At 43.0% G+C, this 25932-nt stretch overlaps 1 protein-coding gene across 2 annotated transcripts in view; it reads left to right on the forward strand.

Moving 5' to 3' along the window:
* Nucleotides 1–25932, forward strand: part of IFT81 (intraflagellar transport 81) — an 872384-nt gene that overhangs the window by 476227 nt on the left and 370225 nt on the right. For both annotated transcript variants that reach the window (XM_085633362.1, XM_085633363.1), the window contains exon 12: nt 3114–3263. In XM_085633362.1, coding sequence (XP_085489488.1) covers nt 3114–3263 — 150 coding nt within the window. The remainder of the gene's footprint in view (nt 1–3113; nt 3264–25932) is intronic.

Genomic DNA, 25932 nt, shown 5'->3' on the forward strand with positions numbered 1-25932 from the left:
ATGCTGCTAGTGTGCTTGCTTTGGCCCGCGCCAGTGCCTGGTCTTTAGGGTGGGGGAAGGGTGAGTGTGTTGTCATGCTCAGTATAAACTGCACGAACTGGGAGCATAATTTCAGTGGCGCCAGCCAGCAGTCTGCGCTTTCCAGTGTAGCCGTAGCTGCAAGGTTAGGTGAGTTGTGCGTTCGTTATTTTACACGTAACTGTTATCCTACAGGTAACAGAGTGACAGAATGGTGCTTGGCTGTGGGACATCATTGATAAACTCCTGCACAGCGGCACCCGCAGGAAGCAGCCAGCAGCCCAGTAACTGCCTGCCTCAGGAGCCCAGACAAGGCCTTGCAGCGTAATAACAAAATACGAGAAGCAGCTGAGGGTGGTCCGAAAGTGAAAACGATTCTTCCTGCCAGTCAGAGTATTAGTACTTTGCTCCTACCTGTCCCAGTACCATCTCGTCCCTATCACTCCCGCCCTCTCCCTTCTGCAATGGGCACCCTTTCAGCCACAAGCGCCCTGCCACTGTGACTGTGCCACACCACTACCTCCGACAGTGGCCCTTTCTCCATGGTGGCCTTCTCCCGCTATCACAGTGTCCCTCTCTCCACAGTGCCTTTCTTACCTATATCTTACTGCCCCTCTACTTACAGTCCCCTTCCCCTCCATATCACAATACCCCTCGCTGCCACAGCACTCACTCACTCCTGGTACGGTGCCCCTTGGCTCCCGCCCTTGCTCTCACAGCACCCTGCCTCACCATCGCTTTGAATTAAAGCCTGCACTGGGCTAGTCTGAGTATCCATACTTTAAGAGTTTGCACATGAGACCGCGAAGCCCTTCTCAGTCTTGGCCACTCAAACCAAGAGGCTTTCCCTATTCGCCTCAACCAGAGAGTGGATACATGGGGAATTTTCTCAGCTTCGACCTGTAGAAAAATAGCATTGATTCAAAATGTGCTATCAGAGGGGCTAGGCTGTGTTGGGCGCTCTGTACCTTCTCCCCACGCCCACGAGCCTGCTGAGATCTATCGCCCCACACCATCTCTTCACCTCCAAAGACCCATGTCCTGTAAACCCCTGCTGCATACTTACAGACTTATGTCCCTGATGGCGAGAGATCAGCGTTTTGTCTAGTTGTAGTTTTGACAGTAGCGCAGAGGGGTAATGTAGAACATGTACCATGCAGATGACAGAACTGTATTCATGTGAATAGCTCAGTGGGTTTCTCTATTTGTCAGACTTCCTTTTGTTACTCGCTGATCATAAATTGCAGTCCTAATATCGCACCGGCAGCAGACTCAGTTGAATTTTGTGCTTTATTAGTTAAAAAGTGTGTGTGGAAGCCTCTCTGAATGGAGTTGAATGCCTGACTTCATTTGAAAATAGGTGGCAGTGGGATCTTGCAACTTATAGCCTGATCATGTAATAGAACTATTTGTTTGAAGCATGAGAGCATGGTTCTCCATTAAAATGTAATCCCAGTGGTATAACTGACACTTTATTATGTTTTATCAGAGATACCTATTGTGATGGCACAAAACATCTTTTGATGGCATAAAACTTAACACAGTTAAAGAATCGCTATTGTGTGTCTTGGACAACACTGCTATGCATTGATGAGATAGGCCAAGAATGATATACTCCTGTCACCCCTCAACTTTACATAATTTATTACTATATATTTAATAAAGCAGAGGTGTACTCTTTTCTTGCTCTCCCTCCGTATCTGCTTTTCTTCCTCCGCTTCAAAACTCACTCCTTCCCTTCTCTCCAATCTTCCTTCACTTTCTGCCTGTCATCCACGTTCTCTCTTAATCGCCACCTCCCCTCATTAAATGCTTTTCATTGTTCACCTTTCCATCTTTCCCTTCCACTCTACTCTCACACGCTCCCCGCTGTCCGCTCTTCTTTCCTTGCCGTTCTCCTCTTTTCACTTTTCCTTCTCATCACGTTCCACTCCAATCTTGCAATCTCAATCTCTGCTTTCCAGATTTCTCTTCACATTCTTTCTCTACTGTATCTATCTTTGCCTTTGGACCTCTCCACCTCCCTCACTCTCCCTTTTAATGTTTTCCTTCTTGCACATGTGTTTATATCCACTCCAGGAATCTGTTTTCCATCTCAGGGTCATAAATTTAAATCTTAGTGTGGCCACTCAGTCTTTCATCTTGAGATAACATTAGTGCAATTGAGCTGGATAACAAAATTTTTTATTTGGTGTCAAGGCCCCCTCTAGTGAATATGTGCTTAATAAACATACATAGTGTGTTTCTCCCTCTATCCCTTCATTTCTTCCTTTCACATTCTTTTCTTATTTCCCTCTTCTTTCATCCATTACTTATTTCTTCCCTTACTCCAGTGCTCCTCTTCCTGCCTGCATTTGTTTCTGCCTTCTTTAATGTATTCCTTCCTTCTTCCTTTCTTTTAAACAGCACAGTACAAGCGCATTTTCTTTCATTTGCAAAGCTGCCTCTAGGCATTTTCTAAAGCTGCATTTTGAGATTTACACACATTCTCTAATTTGAGTTCACTATTAAGTTGTTGTCATAGGCTTCCTAAATGTTATATTATGTTATGTTAGATTGATTTGTATAGCGCACTAATCACCCAGGAGCGTATCCCGGGGCTTGGGCAGGTGTGTAGGTGTGAGGTGCTTTTGTGAAGAGCCAGACCTTCAGCTTCTTGCGGAACAGAAGAAGTGAGGAGGTGATTCTAATGTGTTAAGGCTTGTGGGAGTGGGTGGAGTCAATAAGGAAGTGGGTGGAGCCACTGTAGGACGTGGGCGGAGCTGGGAAAGTGGGTGTGGCCTCTTTTAAAAAATGTGAGCACCTGCACTTCATATTTTAGAAATTAAGCACTGGATATTGGTACCGCTGCACCCCTCAATATTATGGAATTCCTACCTTGGTTCTGTTTTGATTAGTTTCATTGCGGATTTTTTGCATTCTAAGGCCTGTACTGCATATTTTGAAGAGAAAATACTGCCCCTGTTTTGAGAGGATTTACTTTTCTGTAGCATTATTTACTCAGTAAATTGAACATGTTTTATTTTGGCCTGTCTTGCACTTCCATTGAGTGGGAAAGCAGCGATCCTTACAGGGTGTTTGTTTTTTTGTTGTAGTTTAAACGGTATGTGAGTAAACTCCGTGGGAAGAGCACAGTGTTCAAAAAGAAGCGCCAAGAGCTGGCGGAGCTGAAGGCAGAGCACGGCGTTCTCCAGAGAACAGAGGAGCTCCTGAAGCAGCGGCACGAGGCTGTGCAGCAGCAGCTGGTAAGGGAGCGCTTTCTATCTCACATTATCCCAAAATGTATTGAAGTTTGAGCTGGCTATGACTGCACCACCATCTCCTGTTTGTCGTCCCTCATCATTGTTCATTGTATTAAGGCCAGCCAAATAATCCAAGAACCATCAATGACGTGTCAGACACGGACACAAAAAAACTACAGGCGCGGGGAGACCTGGGGACTGGCCCAGCGCTTAGATTATGTTCTTACTGAACTGGAAAAAGTAAGCACAAAGTAGTTTATGGTAGTCTTGGGTATAGCTTGTGTCCTTAGGATGCATGTCTGTTTACACTCCTTCCCTTACACAAAAGATAATGGGTGTAAATGATAAAACATGCATGTTATACCTACCCGATTTTGTATTACTTGCTACCTTAAACAGTGTGCAATCTTAACACTACCTTCCAGTGAGATGAAATCAACGATTACTTTTTCTAACCCTCATGCACCTTTACTCTTCACCCGACCATATTAAAACGACTTTGCTTTGAAAACGTTTTACTCTTTAGTTCAGTTACGGTTTCATATTAACTTCTACTCCTCTTTTATACCTACCCAATTTTGTATTACAAACGTTTTCCTACCTTAAACAGAGTGTGCAATCTTAACACTACCGTCCAGTGGGATGAAATTAATTATTCCTATTTTCCAACCCCTCATTCACATTTACGCTTCGCTCTACCACATTAAAACGTATTTATTTTTATAACGTTTTATAGTTCAGTTACTGGTTCATATGAACTTTTACTCCTGTGTTGTGTGCTTTCCCATTCTCGGCATCTGAGTATCCATTCACCTTGTGGTGGGCCATTTTCTGTGGCAGGCATAATGCCCACCCATACAAGTGAGGTACTATTGTTATCGGGAGACTTGGCGGAATGCTGGGTTGTTGGAATTTTGTGCCTCCCCACAGATTCCAGAACTTTCCATCACAGAAATATGAGGAAAATGTGGTTTTGTTTTACAAAGTTTGAGGTTTGCATGGAATTCTGGGTAGCAGAACCTGGTGAGAGCTGCACAAGTCACCCTATCCTGGATTCCCCTGCGTGACTAGTTTTAAAAAATGTACAGGTTTGCTAGGTTTCCCCACGTGCCTGCTGAGCTAGGGTCCAAAATTCACAGCTAGACACATTGCGAAAAAAGGGTCAGTTTTCACTGGAAAAAATGATGTGTCCACATTGCGTTTTGGGCCTTTTACTGTTGCGGGCACTAGGCCCACCCACATAAGTGAGGTACAATTTTTTTTCGGAAAACGTTGGGGAGTGCCGGGGCGAGGAGCTCTGTGGCTCCCCACAGACTCCAGTACATTCCATCACAGAGATGTGAGGAAAATGTTTTTTTTTTGTTTTACAAACTTTGAGGTTTGCAAGGGATTATGGGTAACAGAACCTGGTGAGAGTCGCAGAGTCACCCTATCCTGGATTCCCCTGTGTGGCTAGGTTTAAAAAATATACAAGTTTGCTAAGTTTCCCTACGTGCCTCCTGAACTAGGATCCAAAATCCACAGCTAGGCACAGTGCGAAAAAGGGTCAGTTTACACTTGAAAAAAATGTGTCCACATTGCATTTTGGGCCATTTCCTGTTGCGGGCACTTGGTACACCCATACAAGTGAGGTGCCATTCTTATGGGGTGAGTTGGCGGAATGCTGGGTTGGTGAAATTTTAGGCTCCTCGCAGATTCCAGATCTTTCCATCACAGAATTATGAGAGATTTTTTTTTTTTTTTACAAAGTTTGACATTTGCAAGGGGTTCTGGGTAACAGAACCCGGTGAGAGCCACACAAGTCACCCCATCCTGGATTTGCCTGGGTGTCTATTTTTCAAAAATGTACAGGTTTGCTAAGTTTCCCTACGTGCCTCCTAAACTAGGATCCAGAATCCACAGCTAGGCATATTGAGAAAAAGGGTCAGTTTACACTTGACAAAAATTGTGTCCCCACATTACGTTTTGGGCCGTTTCCTCTCACAGGCACTAGACCTACCCACACGTGAGGTACCATTTTTTCCGGAAAACGTGGGGGAATGCTGGGTGCGAGGAGCTTTGTGGCTCCTCGCAGACTCCAGAACTTTTCATCACAGAAATGTGCGGAAAATATATATCTTTTTTTTTACAAAGTTTGATGTTTGAAAGGGATCCTGGATAACAGAACCTGGTGACAGCCACACAAGTCACCACATCCTAAATTCCCCTGGGTGTCTACTTTGAAAAAATGTACAGGTTTGCTACGTTTCCCTAGGTTCCGGCTGGGCTAGGCCCCAAAAGCCACAGCTAGGCACATTGCAAAAAAAAGGTCAGTTTTCTGTGGGAAAATGTGGTGTGTCTAAGTTGCGTTTTGGGATATTTCCTGTCACGGGCACTAGGCCTACCCACACAAGTGAGATACAATTTTTATCGGGAGACTTGGGGGAATGGTGGGTGAGTGGATGTTTGTGGCTCCCCACAGATTCCAGTACATTCCAACACAGAAGTGTGAAGAAAATGTGTTTTGTTTGTGCAAAGTTTGAGGTTTACAAGGGAGTCTGGGTAACAACCTGGTGAGAGCCACACAAGTCACCCCATCCTGGATTCCCCTGGGTATCTAGTTTTCAGAAATGTACAAGTTTGCTAGGTTTCCCTATTTGCCGGTTGAGCTAGGGTCCAAAATCCACAGCAAGGCACATTGCGAGAAAAGGATCAGTTTTCATTGGAAAAAATGATGTGTCCACATTGCGTTTTGGGCAATTTCCTGTCACGGGCACTAGTCCTACCCACACAAGTGAGGTACAATATTTATTGGAAAACGTGGGGGAATTCTGGGTGGGAGGATGTTTGTGGCTTCTTTCAGATTGCAGAACTTTTCATCACTAAAATGTGCGGCAAATTTCTTTTGTTGTTTTACAAAGTTTGAGGTTTGCAAGCGATTGTGGGTAACAGAACCTGGTGACAGGCACACTAATCACCCCATCCTGGATTCCCCCGCGTGTCCAGTTTTAAAAAATGTACAGGTTTGCTAGGTGTCCGGTTAAGCTAGGCTCCAAAATCCACAGCTAGGCACATTGCAAAAAAAGAGTCCGTTTTCTGTGTAAACATGTGATGTGTCCATGTTGCGTTTTGGGCTGTTTTTGTATCGCGAGCACTAGGCCTATTCACACAAGTGAGATACCATTTTTATCGGAAGATCTGCGGAAAATCTGGGTGGGTGGGAGTTCGTGGCTTAATGCAGATTCCAGAACTATCCTTCACAGAAATTTGAGGAAAATGTGTTTTTATTTACACATTTTGAGGTTTGCAAGGGATTCTGGGAACAGAACCTGGTGAGAGCCACACAAGTCACCCCATCCTGGATTCCCCTGGGTGTCTAGTTTTAAAAAATTTACAGGTTTGCTAGGTTTCTTAAGGAGCCAGCTGAGCTACGGATCAAAATCCACAGCTAGGCACATTGCAAAAAAAGGGTCAGTTTTTCAGTGGAAAAATGTCATGTGTTAATGTTGCGTTTTGACCCATTCCTGTCGCGGCCACTAGACTTACCCACACAAGTGAGGTACCGTTTTTATCGGTAGACTTAGGGGAACACAGAACAGTAGAACAAGTGCCCAGATTTATTCAGATGAATTCAGATTCATTAAGATGCTAGTATGGCTACCAACAAATTCAGAGATGTGCAAATAACTACGGCTTCTAAACTCCATATCTTGTTCCCATTTTGGAAATACATAGGTTCCCTTGATACCTATTTTTCACTCTTTATATTTTACCACAATGAAAAACCATTGCAAGGTGCAGCACAGTTAATGGCTCTGGGTACCTCGGGTTCTTGGTGAACCTAAAAGTCCTGTAAATCCCCACAACCAGAAGGGTCCCACAGACGTAATGTTATATTGCTTTAAAATAATCTAGCAAAGTTATAAAAAGTTACAGGTAAAAATGTAGGCACAAATGGCTGGGGTTTTTATCAACTCAATTTCAATATTTATTTATTCAAACTGTTACTCTCTATAGGAAAACCTTGAAGAATCTACACATATAACCCCTTGCTAAATTCAGAATTGTGTCTTCTTTTCAGAAATGCATAGCTTTCTGGGACCCATTATTGGTTTTATACCCATTTCTACCACTAACTGAAAGGAGGTTGAAAGCACAAAAAATTGGAAAAATGTGGCTATGTACCAGTAAAATACCAAAACTGTGTAGAGAATGTTGGGTTTCTGGCAAAAGTCTGCCTGTTACTGAAAGCTGGGAAGATGGTAATTTCAGCACCACAAACCCTTAGTTGATACCATTTGCAGGGAAACAACCAGATGCTGTCTTCTACAACACATTTTTCCCAACAAATCCAAAATGTAGCTGTAGTTTGCCTATTTTCTCGGTCCCCTCCAAAGGAATCCACAAACCCTGGGTACCTTTAGAATCCTCAGGATGTTGGAAGAAAAGGACGCAAATGTGGCGTTGATACCTTTTGTGAACAAAAATGTATGGGGGCCTAGGTGAGAACTACCCTAAATAGTAAAAAATGGGCGCCACACCAGTGGGTCGAAGGGGGGCGGGGGGCCTGGCAGCGAAAGGGTTAACAGTTTGATATTCTGCAAATAAGGCAATATAACCAATTCAATTTCCATACATTTCATGCAAATTAATAATGCATATTACTTAAACCCCCATTCATGTAAAAATAAATTATTCCTCAGTACTGTATACATATGCATCTCTAACATTTCACATTTCTTATGGGCAAACCATTCTAAAACCAAAAACAATAATTTACCTCAGTATAATAGTATCTTTATTGTTACATTTTAAAATTATTTTCATAAAACCCATAATATAGTGCGCTTATAATAATTCTGATGACAAAGCATAGCGAACCTCATCTTTTTTTTTTTTCAAAAGCATGTGTAAAATATAACTATAATGAAGCATAACGGACCTCATCTTCTTATTTTTTAAATAGCATGTGCAAAATATAATTATAGGTGGTAAAATAGTTAGTGGCCAACACAGTTAATACTTCATATTCTATAATCTACTAAGACAGTAGTTAAAATCTACTACTTAAAAAACTAAATTCATGAATAGGTAGATCATTCATCCTCACTTCTTAGGTATTCAACTAGAACTATGAGCCACTGAAATCAGCTTGCCGTTTGGAAATCACAGACAGTAATTTCTATATGGCAAAACACACTTTCATACCATTACACTTTAAAATTACTGTCATTAAGTCACTAATCCCGCAGACCTGTACAATTCTAAAAACAGGCAGCAGCAAACTTCTTCGTATTTTGTCAAAACATGTGCAAAATACAGTTGTATGCGGGAGAGACTACGGGGCATACTGACAAAAGGGGCAAATACAGTGGTGGAAGTGGGGGAAAAGAGTAAGGGAACTGTGGTCGGAGAATCAGAGGGCGGGAATAACCTGAGGTTTGGGCCAGTGAGCGGAGTCAGAGGTGTGGCCAGAAAGAGTAAAACATGCCAATTTTTAGTATTTGTTTGGCATTTCGCTGGCCAGTTACAGCTTATTATGTTATTTAATTCAACAAATGGATACGCTTGTGTTTTTATGGTTTAATATGAGTTATTGACATTAAAATACATTCACAAAGTGTTATATGTTTCCAATCACAGAATGTCCCAAATATGCTTAAAAGTGGAATCACAAGCCATTTGTCTCCAAGCCATGCAGTTTCTGTCATCAGCACTTCTCCCTTTTTCCACAAGAACAATTCAAGCATGAATGACAAAATATCCTAGTTTGAAAAATGTTTTCCACATAATTATGGCTCTGCCATATTTGCCACATAATGCATCCTCTGCTGCATAATCTGCCAATTTTTTTAAAAAAAATGCGTAACTCAAACCGATCAAAAGTTTTAAAAAAATTAATTTGTGTTGTTGCGAAGTGGAGAGCCTTTTGCAAAGGTTGACTGGTCACCTTTCTCACTGTCAAAATAATTAAGTATTTGAAAATGTGCCGCATTACGCTGCAGCCTGTTTTTTTGCTGCATAATGTAGTCAACACTGCAACATAATTTTGTCCTCCATTGCTGCATAATTCCAGTAGCTCCAAAGCAGGCAGCACATGTTAAAAATTTTTGTGCATGAAGCAGAGAGACCGTGAAGTTTGCAAACTTAGTTTGGTGTGTGTGCAAATCCTGCATTGCCGGTCCCTGGTGAGTGGCACTACTACTGCTGAAACAAACCCAATGGAAGGGTCCTGTGACCTCAGTGACAGAGACACTGTCGCTCTAGGGTGTGCTGCTCTAGGGTGTGCTGCTTCATAGGCCTGCCCGCAAGACTGGAGGTGAACTTTAGTATGTATGGTGGTGGACAGGCCTTAAAGGTTAACCCACATTTGCCACCGCTAGGGTCCACCTGCTGGTGCTGACACCAGGGCTTCTAAGGTCTAGCGGGGGCTTCTAAGGTCTAGGATGGGAATGCGCTCCCTCAGGAGAGTGGTCTGTCTGGTGGACTGGTCAAGACGGCTGAAACTGGTTCCCCAGTTCCAAATTCGGCAGCTTTGGCCATAGTGCCACATCCTCTCCCCCACTGAACACCATACTGCCCCACTGAGAGAAACTTGCACTGCCTTCAGCTACAACCCAATTTTGCCTGGCTATAAACACCTGGATGCGACTCAGTTCAAATTATGCACGAGACAAGAGTTATATAGTGCCTGAAGGAAAAAAAAGTAGCAAGATCCTGGAAAAAGCAAGCTCTGTAATGTATTTGGGTGTAAATAAAATCAATCTACCCACTTTGTGACCTCCCTTTCTTGCTTTATTTAGTTATTTTTCGTATTTTTAAGAAAAAAACTCTCTCTGTCCCGAGGCTGCACTTTGGAATAGAAAAATGTCAGATAAATACATTTCTAGCTGAAGTGTTTTTCTTTTTTTGATACATTTCACAGGGGAACGAATGAAGGAAAGGAGTGGAAAGAAAGGGTAAGAGATGTTTTTTGAAGTCATGGTTTTCATTCAGCACGGGAGGAGGAGCGAGACAGAGACAGAAAGCGAGGGAATAGGAGTAAGAGGAAGAAAGAAGAGGGGGGCAACTGCCAGTGGCAGAGCAGAAGTGGACACTGTCCGTGCCTTCTGTGGGCAAGGAGAAAGAGACCGAGTCCTTTTCCTTCTCTGCCCACCCTTCCTGTTCCTGAACGGCCAAGCCTGATCTGTAGCCCTGTCTATTTTTGCCGTCCTGGGATGCATTTTAAAAATCAAAAAAGTAGCAAAATGGATTCTATTAAATTGAAAAAGTAGGGGCACGCCGTGCCCTGCCAACTATCCGCTCCAACCTGTTTGATCAAATTCCACTTCATAAAAGCTGTGCCCTGCTGCAGCCAACCCTTTAGGGCCCACTTCCTGATGTTACAGCTATTTAACTATGGATGGATATACCCACAAAAGTCTGACTCCAATAGATGTTGCAGGTTGTTGCTATTCACCACATCATCTAAGTGAGTCTTCCTTGAAATATATATGTGTGTGCGTGTGTGTGTAATAACATTTTTTTATATAGATTTTTTTCTTTATACTTTATTTTCTTAAAATTCCCCCTAAACCATAAACATACTCATAGCCCATACCCTTACCCACCCTTAAACCCTAAAAATACCCTTTCCATACTATACCCTTACCCACCCCTAAATCCAACAATACCCTTCCCATCCGTTACCCCTACACACCCCTAAACACTAAAAATACCCTTAACCCCAGCGTTTACATAGTAAATGCCTTTTTGTTTTGCTAATAACATTTCCAAAAAGTGCTACGTTTTGTCTAGTGTGTGCAAGGAAAGTTTCAGGGTGATCCGTCAAGCGGGGTCCCAAAATGTAAAATTCCCAAGCATTTTCCATAGATATTTTTTAACAGCGCTATCGCAAAAACTGCTAAACGGAATGACATCAAATTGGGCAGGAAGCTAGATCTTGGTCCAGAAAGAGTGCTTTTTGTGATTTGGTGTAAATCCGTCCAGAACTTTTGTAGATATTATGCTCCAAAAATATTTGTATATCTAGATGATTAATTTCGAGGGACTTTTGCTAGTCTCTCACGAACCCAGTTTTAAAAAAACATAGAGCCTTCTGATTGGCCCAGGGGGCTTTTTTTACCCTTGGGCCATATTGCTCACAAGGGACCAAGGCACCGATTGGCTGCCTGCAACATGAAGAGAAAGCATTGGCAAAGGCAATAGGCCTCTCATATGCAGCAATCCAAGAGTTTTGGCATTATCAATTTCAATTAGCAATGTGTTATGGAGCGCAGTGGATGTATGTGGTGTGCAGTGGAATTCTTTTGGTTGGATTTTAATTGTTTGTTGTGGAATTATGTGGTGTTGAAGGGAGTTATGTGGAGTGGAATTATGTGACATGCTGTGCAGTGAAATTATGTGGATAGTAATTTTGTGAGGGTAAAGGAATTATGTGGAGTGAGATTGTGTGACATGGAGTGTAAATATTTGTAGTGGTATTGTGTGTCGTGGATGGCATGTAATGGAGTGGAATTATATGGTATGGTGTTTAATTTTGTGACGTGATGTGGAATTCTATGTTGTGGATTGGATATATGTGGTGTGTAGTGGAATCTTGTTGTGGAGTGTACTTATGTGGTGTGGAATGGAATTGTGTGGAGTTGAACTGCGTGGTGTTCAGGGAAATTATGTTGATTGGAATTATGTTTCATGGTGTGGAGTGTATGCATGTGGTTTGTTATGTGGCATTGAGTGGATTTATGTGGGGTGTATGTATGTGATATTGAGTAGAGTGTAATAATATGGAGTTGAATTATGTGGTAATGTGTAGTATACTTGTGCTGCTGACAAGAAGGCCACCTGTGGTCTAAGCACAAGATGGCCACCTGTGGTCTTTAGACCTTCCTTTGTGTTCCCACCTCCCCACCCTCCCAGAATACCTGTGTGCATTCTACCTTGTAGCATTTGAGAGCTCCACTCTTGTTAGTTGATGGTCTGGTCAGCTGGTGAGGTGTGCGCTCTGCTGTGTTCTTAATAAATCTATCTTGTAACTTATAGGAAGTATCCTGCTGCCTGCTTTACCACTTATAACATAATGCAAGCAAAGCTTTAGTTGCCTATATTGTAATTCAGAAGCGTGAGGTAAAAAAATCCCCTTTATTCACAGTTACCATTCAGTTTTATGTTGTTTGTGGATTTCAGTCCTGTCCACTGTTGTGAACAGGCTTTTCCAGTTGTCGTATTTTAAAAATGGAAATAAACATTAACTGAAAGAGTAGGCAGCAACTCCAGGACTGTATATTGTTGCATGCTTTGCTTCTCACTGCTGAGGCATATTTGAACTGAATAACAGCAACCAATCCCCCTATCCACAGGCCCTTGTTTCTTCAGCACCTCATATTCAAAACACTCCTCCTAAAAAGGTGACAGCATCTTCTACCTAGTATTTTTACGACAAACATTTGTGTAAGTAGCCTTTTAACAATTACGTACCCCAGGTATATAGGATATATTAAAGAAATTTATTATATTAGATCTATCTATGTGTGACTTAATATATTTAATATTTTCTTGCAAAGTGGATGATGCTGTGTTCTTGGGGGCATTCAATTATCAATTGCAATCAGAGGTTCTTGTTAGAGAGATTCTATACTGTTCTCTTCCACATTATTGGTTGGTATTCATGCCACTGAAATACAACATGCAGGATTTAACATTTTATACCAATGAGCAGTACAGGTTACAGCTGCTTGATCGTCATAGTGGCATTAAACCCCGAAATACATTTCAATAAGTGGTGAATGAAGAGAAGCAAAAATGACCCTTCCATGAACCGCAGTTGGGAATCTGGAATGCAAAAACCTGCAAAAAATAGCAAGTAATGAATAGTGCATATGGTCACGTAGAATAGAATAAAAAGACTGAGGGCAAGTGGAACATTTCCTTACTGTCTGCAGTAATGTAAGCCAGCTGGTGGGTGTCCGAGCCGATTGTGGTGGCTGCATTCCATGAAGCGCTCAGCAATGAAAGCGGGGGTGTTTGGGCACACACAATCTTTTATTCACTCCTTCTGAGCAGCACCTTTAAAAGCTTCCAACATAGAACTTTGAAACATCACAATGAACTAGAACTTTCAGTCCCGCAAATGCAGCTTGTCCTTCATCTTCCTCTTTTGTTTGAGTCTCTGTGAGTACCGCCTTTGTTTCTATATATGTGATGTCTTAGTCATGGAACTGTAGTATGCCATTTACAGAATGATGTATGAGTCATAGACCTGTGTCATGACATTCCATGAAGAGTTTTGTAAGTAAACCTGAGCAGTTGATGTTAAGACCTGCTGGTTGATGGATGGGATTCTTGGTGGAATAGACTAAAGAAGAAACAGCATACCTGTGTCCAGACTTTATGTATCAGGAATGCTTCAGTCTCCCAGATAAAACTTGCTACTCTATTACTCTTCTGTCTCATATCTTTTATCCAACCTAGTAAGCTACAAAATAAACCAGAAAAAACGTTATCCGTGTCTATTTACCATTTGTCCACCAAGGTAAATCTAAACTATTAATAACCTCACATTATTAAATATTTCAAATAACCAGTTTTCCTTCCCACCAGAAACTTCCTCTGATACGGGAAGGGTGGGTTTAATGCTAGCCTCCTTTGACATTTATAAAATCTCGATTCTTCATTCAATTAACCTTTAAGAATCACAATTTTATGTCAAGACAGGAGGCTAGCGTTATGCATGTTCAAAGCTTTTCAAGGCACAACTTAAACATGTTCTATAGCTTTAAAATAGAATTTTCAAAAAGTGTATGCATTAGACCAATCTGCTGCCTTTAATACATCCTCCAATGGCCCCCCTGACATAAATACCTTACTAGCCATGACTGCTCTGGTCAAATGAGCCGTAACTTTAGATAAATCTATATGCGCTTCTTTCATTACTAATTTCACCCATCTTGCAATCGTAGTATTTATAACACCTTTAAATGGTTTAACATAGGTTATTACAAATTGATCTCCACCTGCACATCTTTTGTCTTACATTCTACACTCATATTCTTTTAAACACCTCACCACACACAGCTTTGGAATTTTGTCAAAACTTGGGTAAAATTCTGAAACAGTTTCCATTGGTCGGAGGCTTTCAAACTGCATCGTAATATGCCAGTCGGATTAGTTTCTGACCACCTCATTACGAAGGAGGCGGTCGGAAAGGAATCCTGTCGGTCATTCCAACTGGCTTCCGATGGGCTCGTAGAGCCCGTCAGCCAGTTGCAATGCGGTCAGTAATCCCTAGGGCGGCTCTTTCCGCCCTAGGGATTACGATGTCTGGTTTTGACAGCCTTTCTGTTCCGGCCTTTCCAACACAGAAAGGCTGTCCGAACTTGACTTTGGGGGCCATCAGCAGGGCCACCTTGGGTTCAGGGCCTCCGGTTGGAGGCCGACGGGGCACCTATGGTGCGCCCCTTTTGATCCCTGCATCCTGTGGCAGGCCCCTTGAGGTGCCTGTCACAGGGTGCAGGGATGAAATGCACTTCTTATTTGACAATGGGAGCATGTATTCTGTCCGAAATACATGCTCCCATTGTAAAGTATAGGCATGCTACCGAACAGTGTTCGGTAGCATCCTAATTAGTCAGTCGGGACAACTGACCGGGTGTTGGTCGATCCCATGACCAAGACGATGCCGGGCGGAGGAAACTCCACCTGACATTGTGATGAGGCCAATAGTCGTAGTCCTTTGCCATATTTCAAAAATGACTCCTTTAGGTTGATACAAATCTTCTAGATACTTCTAGAGTTCTAATATCAGATACTTCTCCTGAAAGAAATCAAACATAATTAGTTTGTTACTTTCCAAGTCAATTCTCATACACCCAGGTGCTTGTTTCCTGACCAATTTTAAAAAAAAGTTTTAGCACTACATCACATTCCCATAAAGTCTGATACTTAGCTCTCAGTGGTCTTCTTAGTCTAACTCCTTTCACCACTCTGCATGCCAAAGGGCTTCTAACAATAGAAATCCCTTGAATCAGAAAATGTCCTGCCACTAATGCTGTAAAGCAAGTAACAGTCCTATATGATAACGCTTTCTCAAATCTTTCTGCTAAAAGCTAATTTTTTCATGTGCACTATGAAATCCAATATTCCAACAAGTCCTTCACTAGAACCAAATGTTCTTTCATGCCCTCCATATTCTGAGCCATCAACAGAATATCGCCCAAGTATATTATCATAAAAAGACCTCTTTCATTTAGGAATACCACACTGGCTTTAAAACTTTTGTGACACACAAAGGGGCTTCAGCTAGCCCGAACGGTAGACACTGAAACTGATACAAGACTCCTTGCCATCTGAATTGTAAATATTTCTGAGTTTCCTCCTCTATTGGAATTGTGAAATATGTATCTTTCAGATCATTTTCACCATCTTCATTTTGAAGCAGTCTCATAATAGATGGACTCCTTCCATCGTGAAATGTCTGTAAGATACCAGTTAGTTTAAATTTTCATACATTTTTTACATGTCTCTATCCCTTGTCCTTTTTCTCTACAAGGAAAAAGTGTACTAACAAAACTTTTTTGGGTTGTTACTTCCTGTATAACTCCTTTCTTAGCATCTGCTTTATTACTCCCGTTATAGTCTTCCAAATCTTTCTTGAACACCAATTTGTTTGGCTTTCTTATTTTTTAAGGTTGAGTTGTAAACTCTGTTGAGATTCTTTCACGGTTTTTTAAAAACCTTTTTTATCTGTTTCCAATGATCTTGGAACAATTTTAATCTTTCTCCCACCTTTAATGGGGTAAAACCAGTAATTGGCCTCCTACTCACCTTGTCCTGAACTGGATGGTTTGCCCTGCTGAAAGGTTGTCCTCTCCTTCCAGCCCTGTGCGGAAAAACTATTTCTATTAAAGACTCATTCATATCGAATTGGGCTTTATCTTAGCTAGTAAATGTCTGTGCATACTTTCCTAAGGATTTCACCATTCCGTTTTCAAAAAAAGAATAGGCCTTTGGCATCGTCCCTCAATTATGTTTTGGCCAAATCACCCAATTTGGGGTTTTATTCACAATAATTTTGGTTCATGGCTCTCCGCCAGGAGACCCGCATTGGCATTGCCACTAAATCGGACATCCTTGCCAATGGCCGCAGAACATCTAAAAGCCTTTCTTGGCATTGTTTGAGAGACCTTCCTAATCTTTTTCTAGGCTCTCGCCTCATTTTAAATAAGTAAGTGATTAGCTCTGGATTCAGATTCGGAATCATTGTCACTTTTTCATCATTGATTGGCTGAGAACACTCAGCTTGCATAATATTATGCTCATCTTTCCCTACAGGTTCCCTTAACCAATTTCCAAATGTATTCAAATATATGGTCTAAAGGCCACCAGTCCCTTCCCCTAGGGTATCTTATATCACGAGGGTCAAAAAGATTTTCCCCAATTGGATCTGTCACATTCTTTATCTTTTTGTTCTCTCGTTAATCATTTCCTCAAACTCATCGTCAATGTTATCATTGTAATCCAGATCAAGTATGTATTTATCCAAACTGGATGCTCTTGCTCTTGATTCCATCCCATCAGATGCACTTGACTGCCTTTTCTGTGTTCCGTTTCGGAAACCTTCTCCCTCTGAGCCGCCTAGGACTCCTTTCCTATTGGATGCAACCTCCATGTGTTTTTTTTTACACATTTTCCTTCTGGGCCGCTTTGCCTCTCATCATTCGAGATAGAGAAATATTCTTCATCATCTAAACGGGCTGTCTCTCGTTTCTTCATTTATTTATTTCATTAAGATTTGTTTTTATAGAATCTTGTATACCAGTACGTTACTCCTGTGAAAGAATCTTTTTTAGTAAGCTCTCTTGGCTAGTCTCTTCTCTTCCTTTTCTTCCTTTTTTTGTTATAATTTAGATATTTCATGTAAATTACACGCTTCAATCCTTTGCCGTTACTTACGCTCTCCCGAGTGCTGCATTGCTAAGCAACATGCTTCACATGCCTATTTCGTTGAGGAAAAAAGGCAAAATGCTGTTAAACATCCTCGACCGCATGTAAATACGCTTATCACAATACACTTGCACTGTGTGTAAGCGTGTCCATTGGCTTGTAATTGGCCTTGGCGATGCATCTCCCCCACTCAATATGGCGGTGACGTATTGCGGGTGCCTCTCAAGTTGTTTTTTTTCGATCGCCAAGAAAAAATTCGAACCGTTCTGATCCCCACACGGCTTCCCGTGCGTGGCTCAACCGAAATAGTAATGTTTGTTTTTGAAACCACAATTCTTATAAACTAAATATTATTAAAACATGCATCGCCAAGCAAAAGACTGGGCTATATCTGGTTACCATTTAAATCATAACAACAATTAAAATTTGTTTGAAACCTAACCAAAATTTAAAAATCTACTGCCAATAAGCTTGCAAACCCTGAAATTGGGTTTATATAACACATATAAACCATAATGTAAATAATCTATATGAAATATCTTAAATAATGCAAGCTAACCTATTGAAGAGTAATACTTATCTGCTCAGAAGCAGCAAACAAAAGAGGAAAAAGATGGAGGACAAGCTGCATTTGTGGGACTGAAAGTTCTAGTTCAGTGTGATGTTTCAAAGTTCTATGTTGGAAGCTTTTAAAGGTGCTGCTCAGGAGTGAATAAAAGATGTATGCATAATGCTAGCCTCCTGTCTTGACGTAAAATGTGGGCTGCAATAACAGCAAAAAATAGCTAGTAATGAATAGTGCATATGGGCACGTATAATTGAATAAAAAGAACCCTGGAAGAAGCACAGACTGAGGGCAAGTGGACCATTTCCTTACTGTTTTGCAGTAATGAAAGCCAGCTGGTGGATGTCCGATGTTGCGACTACATTGTATGAAGCGCTCCCCAATCAAAGCGGGGGTGTTTGGGCACATACGTGTGTTTGTTCTACCAATATGCACACTTCTTGTGTAGAGGAGTGCGGCAGCTGGAATGCAGCAGTTTTATGTCGCCAGACAGGATTAACAAAGACCGTCTGTAATGAGGAGGCCAATCGCAGTGTTTTTCAAGTGAAGTGTTAAATCTTGATACTGTCACAAAGTGGCTCACTGATTTAACGCTTGCTACTGCCATCAGCGGTCACCTGTATATCACAAGTTCAAATCCTTTTGAGTTTGCTAAAAGGAGAGCTGTTAAATTGAGCCTAAAGAAACTTGCTTACAGTGCTTCAAAACATAAAAAATAGGGTAAGAAGCACTTTATTAAAGAGAGTACTCAAGTTCTTGGGGAGAGGATGCTCCTTAACTGCTAGGGCATTCGATTTTGAAGCTGGGGAACCTGGTTCGAGTCTCTGCATCCTGTGATTCTGGAAAAATCACTTAAAATCCCGTGCCTAACATTAAAAAAAAATGAATGTGGCCATCTGTAACCCCCCCCACCCCCCGACCGACCCTCACAAAAAAAGTCTTGCTTCAATAAAAGTGAAACGACACAAAACTGTCCAGAATCATGACCAAGCAATGTTTCTACAAGGCAGCTGTTTGATAAATGCTTATTTTTTTAATTTTGCAAAACCAGTTCATTTTTCAGTCAGATAGGAGCACAGTCAACGCATGGTAGTACCAGAACAAACCCTGGAGTGTCATCTATATATCATGGTAGCTACTCACACAATGGCTTCTACTTAATTAGTAGAAAAAACAATAAGCACATACTGACCTACAGACAAAAATAAGCCACTTCGGAGAAGAACCATCCTTCAAACAATGCCCTAGCGGCATTTTTGGCATATAATTGCTATTAAAACAAGTGCTGGTTTAAAATGCATAGCAACAATGCTTAAAAAAAAATAAAAAATAAAAGCTTGGCTCGGGGAGCCTCCCCTTGTCTGCTTATTCCATTGGAAGTTGGAATATTAAGACACTCCTATCGGTGAGGGACGGGGCTTGGAAATTTTTTTGCGGACACAGTAGTACTGAGGTTAGCATCATCGATAGTAAGGAAGCCTAAAAATAGCTGAAGGGCAAAGGTTTCCCAAATCCGACAGTATACTAAATATAACACAGCACCTCCATTTCATGTCACTGGCTTAACTGCAGTTGAACCACATCACGAAACATGGTCCTGTTAGTGAAATGCAATGTGTTTCAAACACAATGCACATTTGATGGCCCGGGAAATTATTACAGTACACTGTGCTGTTTGTGGAACACTGCGATGGCGAGAAGACCGGCGGGTCGTTTTTAAAAGAGGGTCTATGGCAATTCCTCCTTATGTGCTTTACTGTCCAGTCAGAAATAAAAGCGTGTGCCTTGTAGATAAAAGTTAGGCTCGCGGCCACCAAGCTGAAATATGAAGCACAGCATCCGTGAAGTGGGCGATGTTCTGATGAAATAAAAGCTGTGCGGCCTCCAAATGTATATAATTAAACAAAGTCTGTGCAATTCAAACACGCATACACACGCTGCCTTCTCTTTATTAAAAAGGTAATTTTATAAAGGGCTCGCGAACACGTGCTCAGATTAGAACTATGCCTTTAGGCTGCCATGAGCAGGAAACATAGAAAAAATAGTTCCCTACTAATACCACATAGGCACTCAAGTGGAAAAATATCAGTAGTTAGGCACTGTTGCGTGGGAGGAAACAAATGACAGCAAGGAGGGACAAAGAGTAAATATTAACCACCAGCAAGCAAGCGTTTATAAAGGGCAAGTGAAGTAACAAATAAAAAGGCAATGGGCAGGCTGTAAGCCTATAAAGTATATACAACATGTCTCCAAGAGACAGCGCAAGTGTTGCCTATGCTGGACCTACAAATGATGCAGGCAACCATTACAGGACTCGTAGACTTAGTCCTCTGTCTGAAGGATAGTTAAAAAAGTAATATAAGGGGGCAAGTTTGGGATACCCTACACTCTCTAGGCCCTGTGTGGGAGTCCCAGAGGACCCTCCCGAGCCCGTAGCAGCCCTGGGGACCCCATCCCCTGGGGACAAACAATAACTAGAGGTGAGAGGGATACATAATTGCTCCTTCCCAAACCTTACAAGGCCCCGGGGACCCAATCCCCCGGGGCCTACTCTCTAACTGTGTCCTGGGGAGCCATCCCTGGGACACATTAGTTTCCCTTCTGCAGGAGCACGTGAAAGTAGTTTTCCCCACCCGGTGAGACCATTGAAAAGGCTCTTGCAGGGTGGAAGCACACTTGTTTTCCTGCCTAGACTCATGCAGGCAGGGAAACTCTGATTGCTCTTGCCCAATGGGGGTTGTGTGCAGGGCCTGGCTGCAGGTCGAAGGCTATGTGTGGCGGTATTGGCTTTCTGTGGGGGATGGTCACAGGCGCTGGCCAATTACAATCCCAAAGGCTGTGCTCAGCGGGGATTGACTGCCCGCTGGGTTGGACAGGCCCTGCAGCCAAGCCTTTAGACCAATCCCCTGCAGCCAAGCATTCAGGCCAACCCCCTGCTGCATATGGCCAAAGGCCATGCACGGTTGGCAGTTGGCTTTACGTATGGTAATAAAGTATTCATAAAACCCTAGAACTTCACTGAAAAAAACAAAGGTTAAAGTTATGTATTGAAAATTTTGGTGCCAATGTAACGTTTTAAACTAAAAAAAAAACGGAAAATCACCAGTTATAGTTACCTTTAGTTGCTATAGCTCGTGCCCTAGGGAAAGTGTAACTCTTGCCTCTGCCATGCACTGCTAACTTTCTTCCAAATTACATCACTCTTGAACTTCATTGATAATATCACTTCAACATCGGAAATGACATCTTTGATGACAAGACTGTGCATGGTGAGGTTGCGAGTTATAGTTACCTTACGGCATGAGTTAGCTACTAGAGATAACTATAGAAGTGAATTCCTGTCTTTTTTTAGTTTAAAGCGTTACATTGGCACTGAAATTTTCACCTAATTATAACATTACTTTAACCTTTGGTTTTGTGAGTGAAGACCCCGCCTCAAACCCCTTACCTTGCATTGTAATAGCATGCGTGGTTAAGACGGCGTTGAAATTGCTGTTTACCATCACAGCTATCAGATGGGTCTTATAGATTGTCCAAAAGGGTTACACCCTGTCTTTCATTTCCTTTTGATGTCAAATTCTTCCCACAGCAGAACACATTTCAGAGGTGCATCCATCCATCCTGCTGCAGGAGGTACACCTCTCCAAGAGTGCCAGCAAACAGGTACTGGATTAGAGGTATGGGGTGGTGAGGATTGTTACTCACATTACTTCTTCGGCCCAAAAAAGGACAGGGAGAACAGGCCTATAGTGACATTCAAACCCCCTGAATGCATTCCAATCAAAAGGTCGAATTCAGAATGCTCTTATTGACTCAGATCCTACCTGCTGTGGACCTGGGCCACTGCATGGTGTCCTTGGACTTGCAGACATGTATCTTCATATACCTCTCCTGCACTTCCACACGTGTTATGCCGGGAACACTTCCAATTTCAGTCTCACCTCTGCCCCTCGGGTGTTCACTAAAGTGATGGTAGTAGTTGCTGCCAATCTTTGGAGTTTTGGAGTTTCCAGATTACAGTACCTAGATGACTGGGTGCTGAAGGTGAGCTTGTGGCAATCAGTAGTAGAACTCCCTGGGCGACAGTGGAGCTCCTAATATTATTGATATTCACCATAGACAAGCCGAATTTCCACCTTCTTCTCTCACAGGCTTCCTTTCATTGGGGCAATTCTGGATGAGGTGGCAATCAAGCCTTTCTTCTGCTGCAATGAGTCGGGGACATTCTGGCTATGATACTAGTATTTCAGACTTCATCGTGGATCCTAATGAAGGTGGCTCAGAGTCCTTTTGGCCTCTTAGACTTGTCCATCCACCTGGTCAACTAGGCTAGCTGGCATATGCTGGCCGTTTAGTGGAACCTGAAATCCTGTTGGTCCCAGCATCAAGGCCACTTTTCTGACCCCATCCAGGTCTCTAGAAAGAGAGCCCAAGATCTGCAGTGGTGGCTGACGAAGACTGTTTTTTCCTGCTTTTTTCCTCTCTCTCTCTCTCGCTCTCTCTCTATATCTTTTTTTCTCTCTCTCTCTCTCTCTCTCTCTCTCTCTCTCTCTCTCTCTCTCTCTCTCTCTCTCTCTCTCTCTTCCCCCCTCCCTCCCCCCAGTGGTGACAGATGCATCGCTACTGTCTTGGGGAGGGGGGTAGATAAGACGCCTCTGGCCTCCAGCAGAGCCAACTCCACATCCAACCACTGGAACTAAGGGCCATCCATTCAGCCCTGAAGGATTTCCTGCCATGGGCAGGCTGGTACAGGTTCTCACGGACAACACCACTGCCATGTTGTACTGCAACAAGCAGGGCAGAGTGGGAGGATCCTGAGGCCTGTGTCAAGAGGTGTTGCACCTCTGTAGGTGGCTGGAGCAGCAGAACATCTTTCTATTCACCAACCACCTAGCAGGATCCTGAATGCCAGAGCGGGCAAATTGAGCAGATCACGGCTGCCATCTGCATATTTACGTGATGCAGGGCGTAATCAATCAGATGGCATAACCCTGGCTACATTGATTCGCCACTGTCAAAAGCGCAGTGTAAACAATTTTGTGCTTTGAGGTTCCCCCAAGAGCACTTTTTACGAGATGCAGTTCAGAGTACCAGATCATCCTGGCCCAATCTGGGATATTAGAATCAACTACTTAGTACCTGCGCAAATGTGTATAGGGGACCGTGAGACAGAACAAGTCACCTAAAGATCCTTGAAGAGGAAGCTCCAAAGCATAAAAGCCTGGACAATGAGTATTTTCAGAGGTAACAAATAGATCTACTGAGACTTATGCCTCGGGCAAAATGTAAAATGCCAGAAATATGCACGATTATGCCAGCGTAAACATAATTTCACCCTGGCCTAATAATTAGGCATACACAAAAATGAAGTTACGCTGGTGCAATTCGCAAAATGTGGGGTTACCCTTATCACACGAAATTCCTGAAATTACACCATTACTACTTCACGTAATGATGCGCCATTCACAGTAAAAATTTACTGCAAAATGCATCATTTGTGTTAAACATTTACCACAAATTCACAGGAACAAGAGAACACGAGCAGCTGTTGTTTGCAGTTCTTTTTGTTTTAATCTACACTATTTTTTGCACAAAGTGCATCCTCACATTAAAAAGTGACACAAAGATGCATTTTTGCATTTCTCATAATTACTCTTATTTTTGTGTAATTTTGCATAATCATGCAAAAACAAATTACACTAATTTTGCCCACCCCCTACTAATAGTGTGGTGGAGGCAAATTATCTGTTATCTCTATTCAGGACCTCCAACATATCTCATCCTCATCATGTAAGACTTTTTGGAGGCCACATATTGAATCTGAATCTGACCAAAAAATGTCCTCCATTCTCTGAATTTTCTGTTGCTGATAAAGCTGGACAGGAGGAGAGCCGTCATCATACCAGCATTTGCTTTTGTAATCTGTACATTAACATTGGGTGGGCTCCAGTTGAAGATGGTTCTGGATCCGGGGCTAGAACCACCGGAGTAAAAGTCTGCTCTTAAGGAGTAGGAGGTGCGGCCTGCAGCATAGGGGGAAGCAATGGACCTTCCCCATAGGCGGAATGGGCTGCCTTGGTCCTGGGTCAGCCAGTGACAGGCCAGGGCCCGCGTCAGGAATTTGACCGAAGGTTTCCACCACCTAGGGCTGGAGGCGCACCAGAAGAAGGAATGGAATTCAAATCTACACTATGGCCTTCTTATAGGTCGCAACCTGCTGTGGAATCGATGCTGGCCCAGGGAACTTGGGTGCATTGGCTCCAAGTTCTGCATAGCCTTCAAGCCATACACCAGTGCATGAGTTGGATGCTGTAGCCACCCACTGTGTGACATCAGCCTGAAGAAGGAGCTTCTAGATGTTGAGTTCAGGTGTGCTACTTATGCTTTTCTCAACTATCTTTCAACTTGTCTTTCGCTTTCCCTTCGATCGACCTCTGTTCGTGTTCTGCGATGTAGAGCTTTCCCCTTTTCCCCCTGATGGCCTTGTTGCACAAGTTGGAGTCAGGTGCGCAATGCCCATAGGGCTCAAAGGGCTTTAGCCGCCCCCTCCTTGCCCCCCCCCCCCCCCGGACCTCTCCCCCTGTCGGGTGTGTCAGACTGGGCAGAGACAGCTTCCCCACACACAGATAGTTCTTGAGCTGCTGTGGGCTGTCTGGTCTGGTGTTTTATCGCAGCCGCACCCGAGTATTTCACAGGTCTTTAAAAGACCATTAACTTGATAACAAGGCTTTGTTGTTTTTCCACCCCTTCCTAGAGCCCCGCATCTCCACTCTGCCTATTCCTTAAAGTTGTAAACTACTTTTGCTACCACAGTGTGAGAGTGCATTTCCTGAAAAGTAACCTTATGCTTTGATTTTTTGCAGTTTTATATAGCTCGAACTCCACCCGAATGTATTGAGGCACTTTGCATGAGCATCAGTTACATTATGCAAGCACACATTCATTTTTGAAGGCACAGGGAGATATAGTGATTTGCTCAGGATCACAAAATGTTGAGCTGGTGCTGGGACTTGAAACTCGTTCACCAACTCAAAGCCAGCAGCTCTGGCAGTTATGCCACACCCTTTCCACTTTCATGACATAGCAATATATCCCATATCAATAGTTGCAAGACCCACAGATTATTTATTTCCTCCACCCTCCGTTCTTGATGGAGGCCATAATCCAAATTATATTTGAGACCCCACTTACTACCCTAGATGACAAATACGCTGAGTTTCTCAAAGTGTCTGGCCTGCATTCAGACAACTAACCCATCATTCTCAATGCTCACCGTGCACTCACTGCGATCACACTGTATTTCAAATGATCACCATGCACTCACACCATTCACCCTCCTCTTATCCTGCACGCACAGGAGCACACCTCTCAGCCTGCACTCACATGAAACCCTTCACTCTCACCCTGCAGTCTCACCACTCACCCTGCACTCACAGAGATCACACTGTACTTCACCATGCACTCTTCATTCTCCCTACACACTTGTCGTTTACCCTGCACTCACATGATACTCCACTCACCTGTCACTCTTACTGCTCACCCTGCAGTCTCACCACTCATCTCTACACTTTCACCCGCACCCTACTTTCACGCTGGCACATCACTCATCCTGCACTTACATAGGTACTCTGGTCACTCCCATCTCACCCTTCACTCACAGGGCAGGGGCTCACGACTCACCCTGCATTCACAACACTCAAACAGGCTCAACACTCACCCTGAATCCATACCACTCACCCTGCACTCCCTTCTCTCACCCTGCACTCACACAGGCACACTGCTCCGCTTGCATTGACACAGGCACTGCATTCACCCACCAGTCACGCAGCTCACTCTCTTTGCAGACCGCACAATAGTCTGCCAGAACTCACAGGGACATACCACTCACCCTGCACTAACTATCACAGCTCACCCTTCACTCTTGCCGCTCATCCTGCACTCACTTAGGCACACTGTCCCTCCCAGTACGCACACAGGCACATAACTCACTCTGCATATACACTGCTCACACCAACCACCCTGCACTCATTCCTCTCACTCTGTATGCACTCCTCACACCTGGCACTCATATGGGCCCTTATCTCACCTTGCACTCATAGCTTGCCCTGCACTCACATCGGTACACCCTTCCCCCTACACTCGCAAACTCATGCTGCATTCACTCACACTATTCACAATCGCAGAACA

The sequence above is a fragment of the Triturus cristatus genome, chromosome 11, assembly GCF_964204655.1.
Source record: "Triturus cristatus chromosome 11, aTriCri1.1, whole genome shotgun sequence".
Taxonomy (NCBI): Eukaryota; Metazoa; Chordata; class Amphibia; order Caudata; family Salamandridae; genus Triturus; species Triturus cristatus.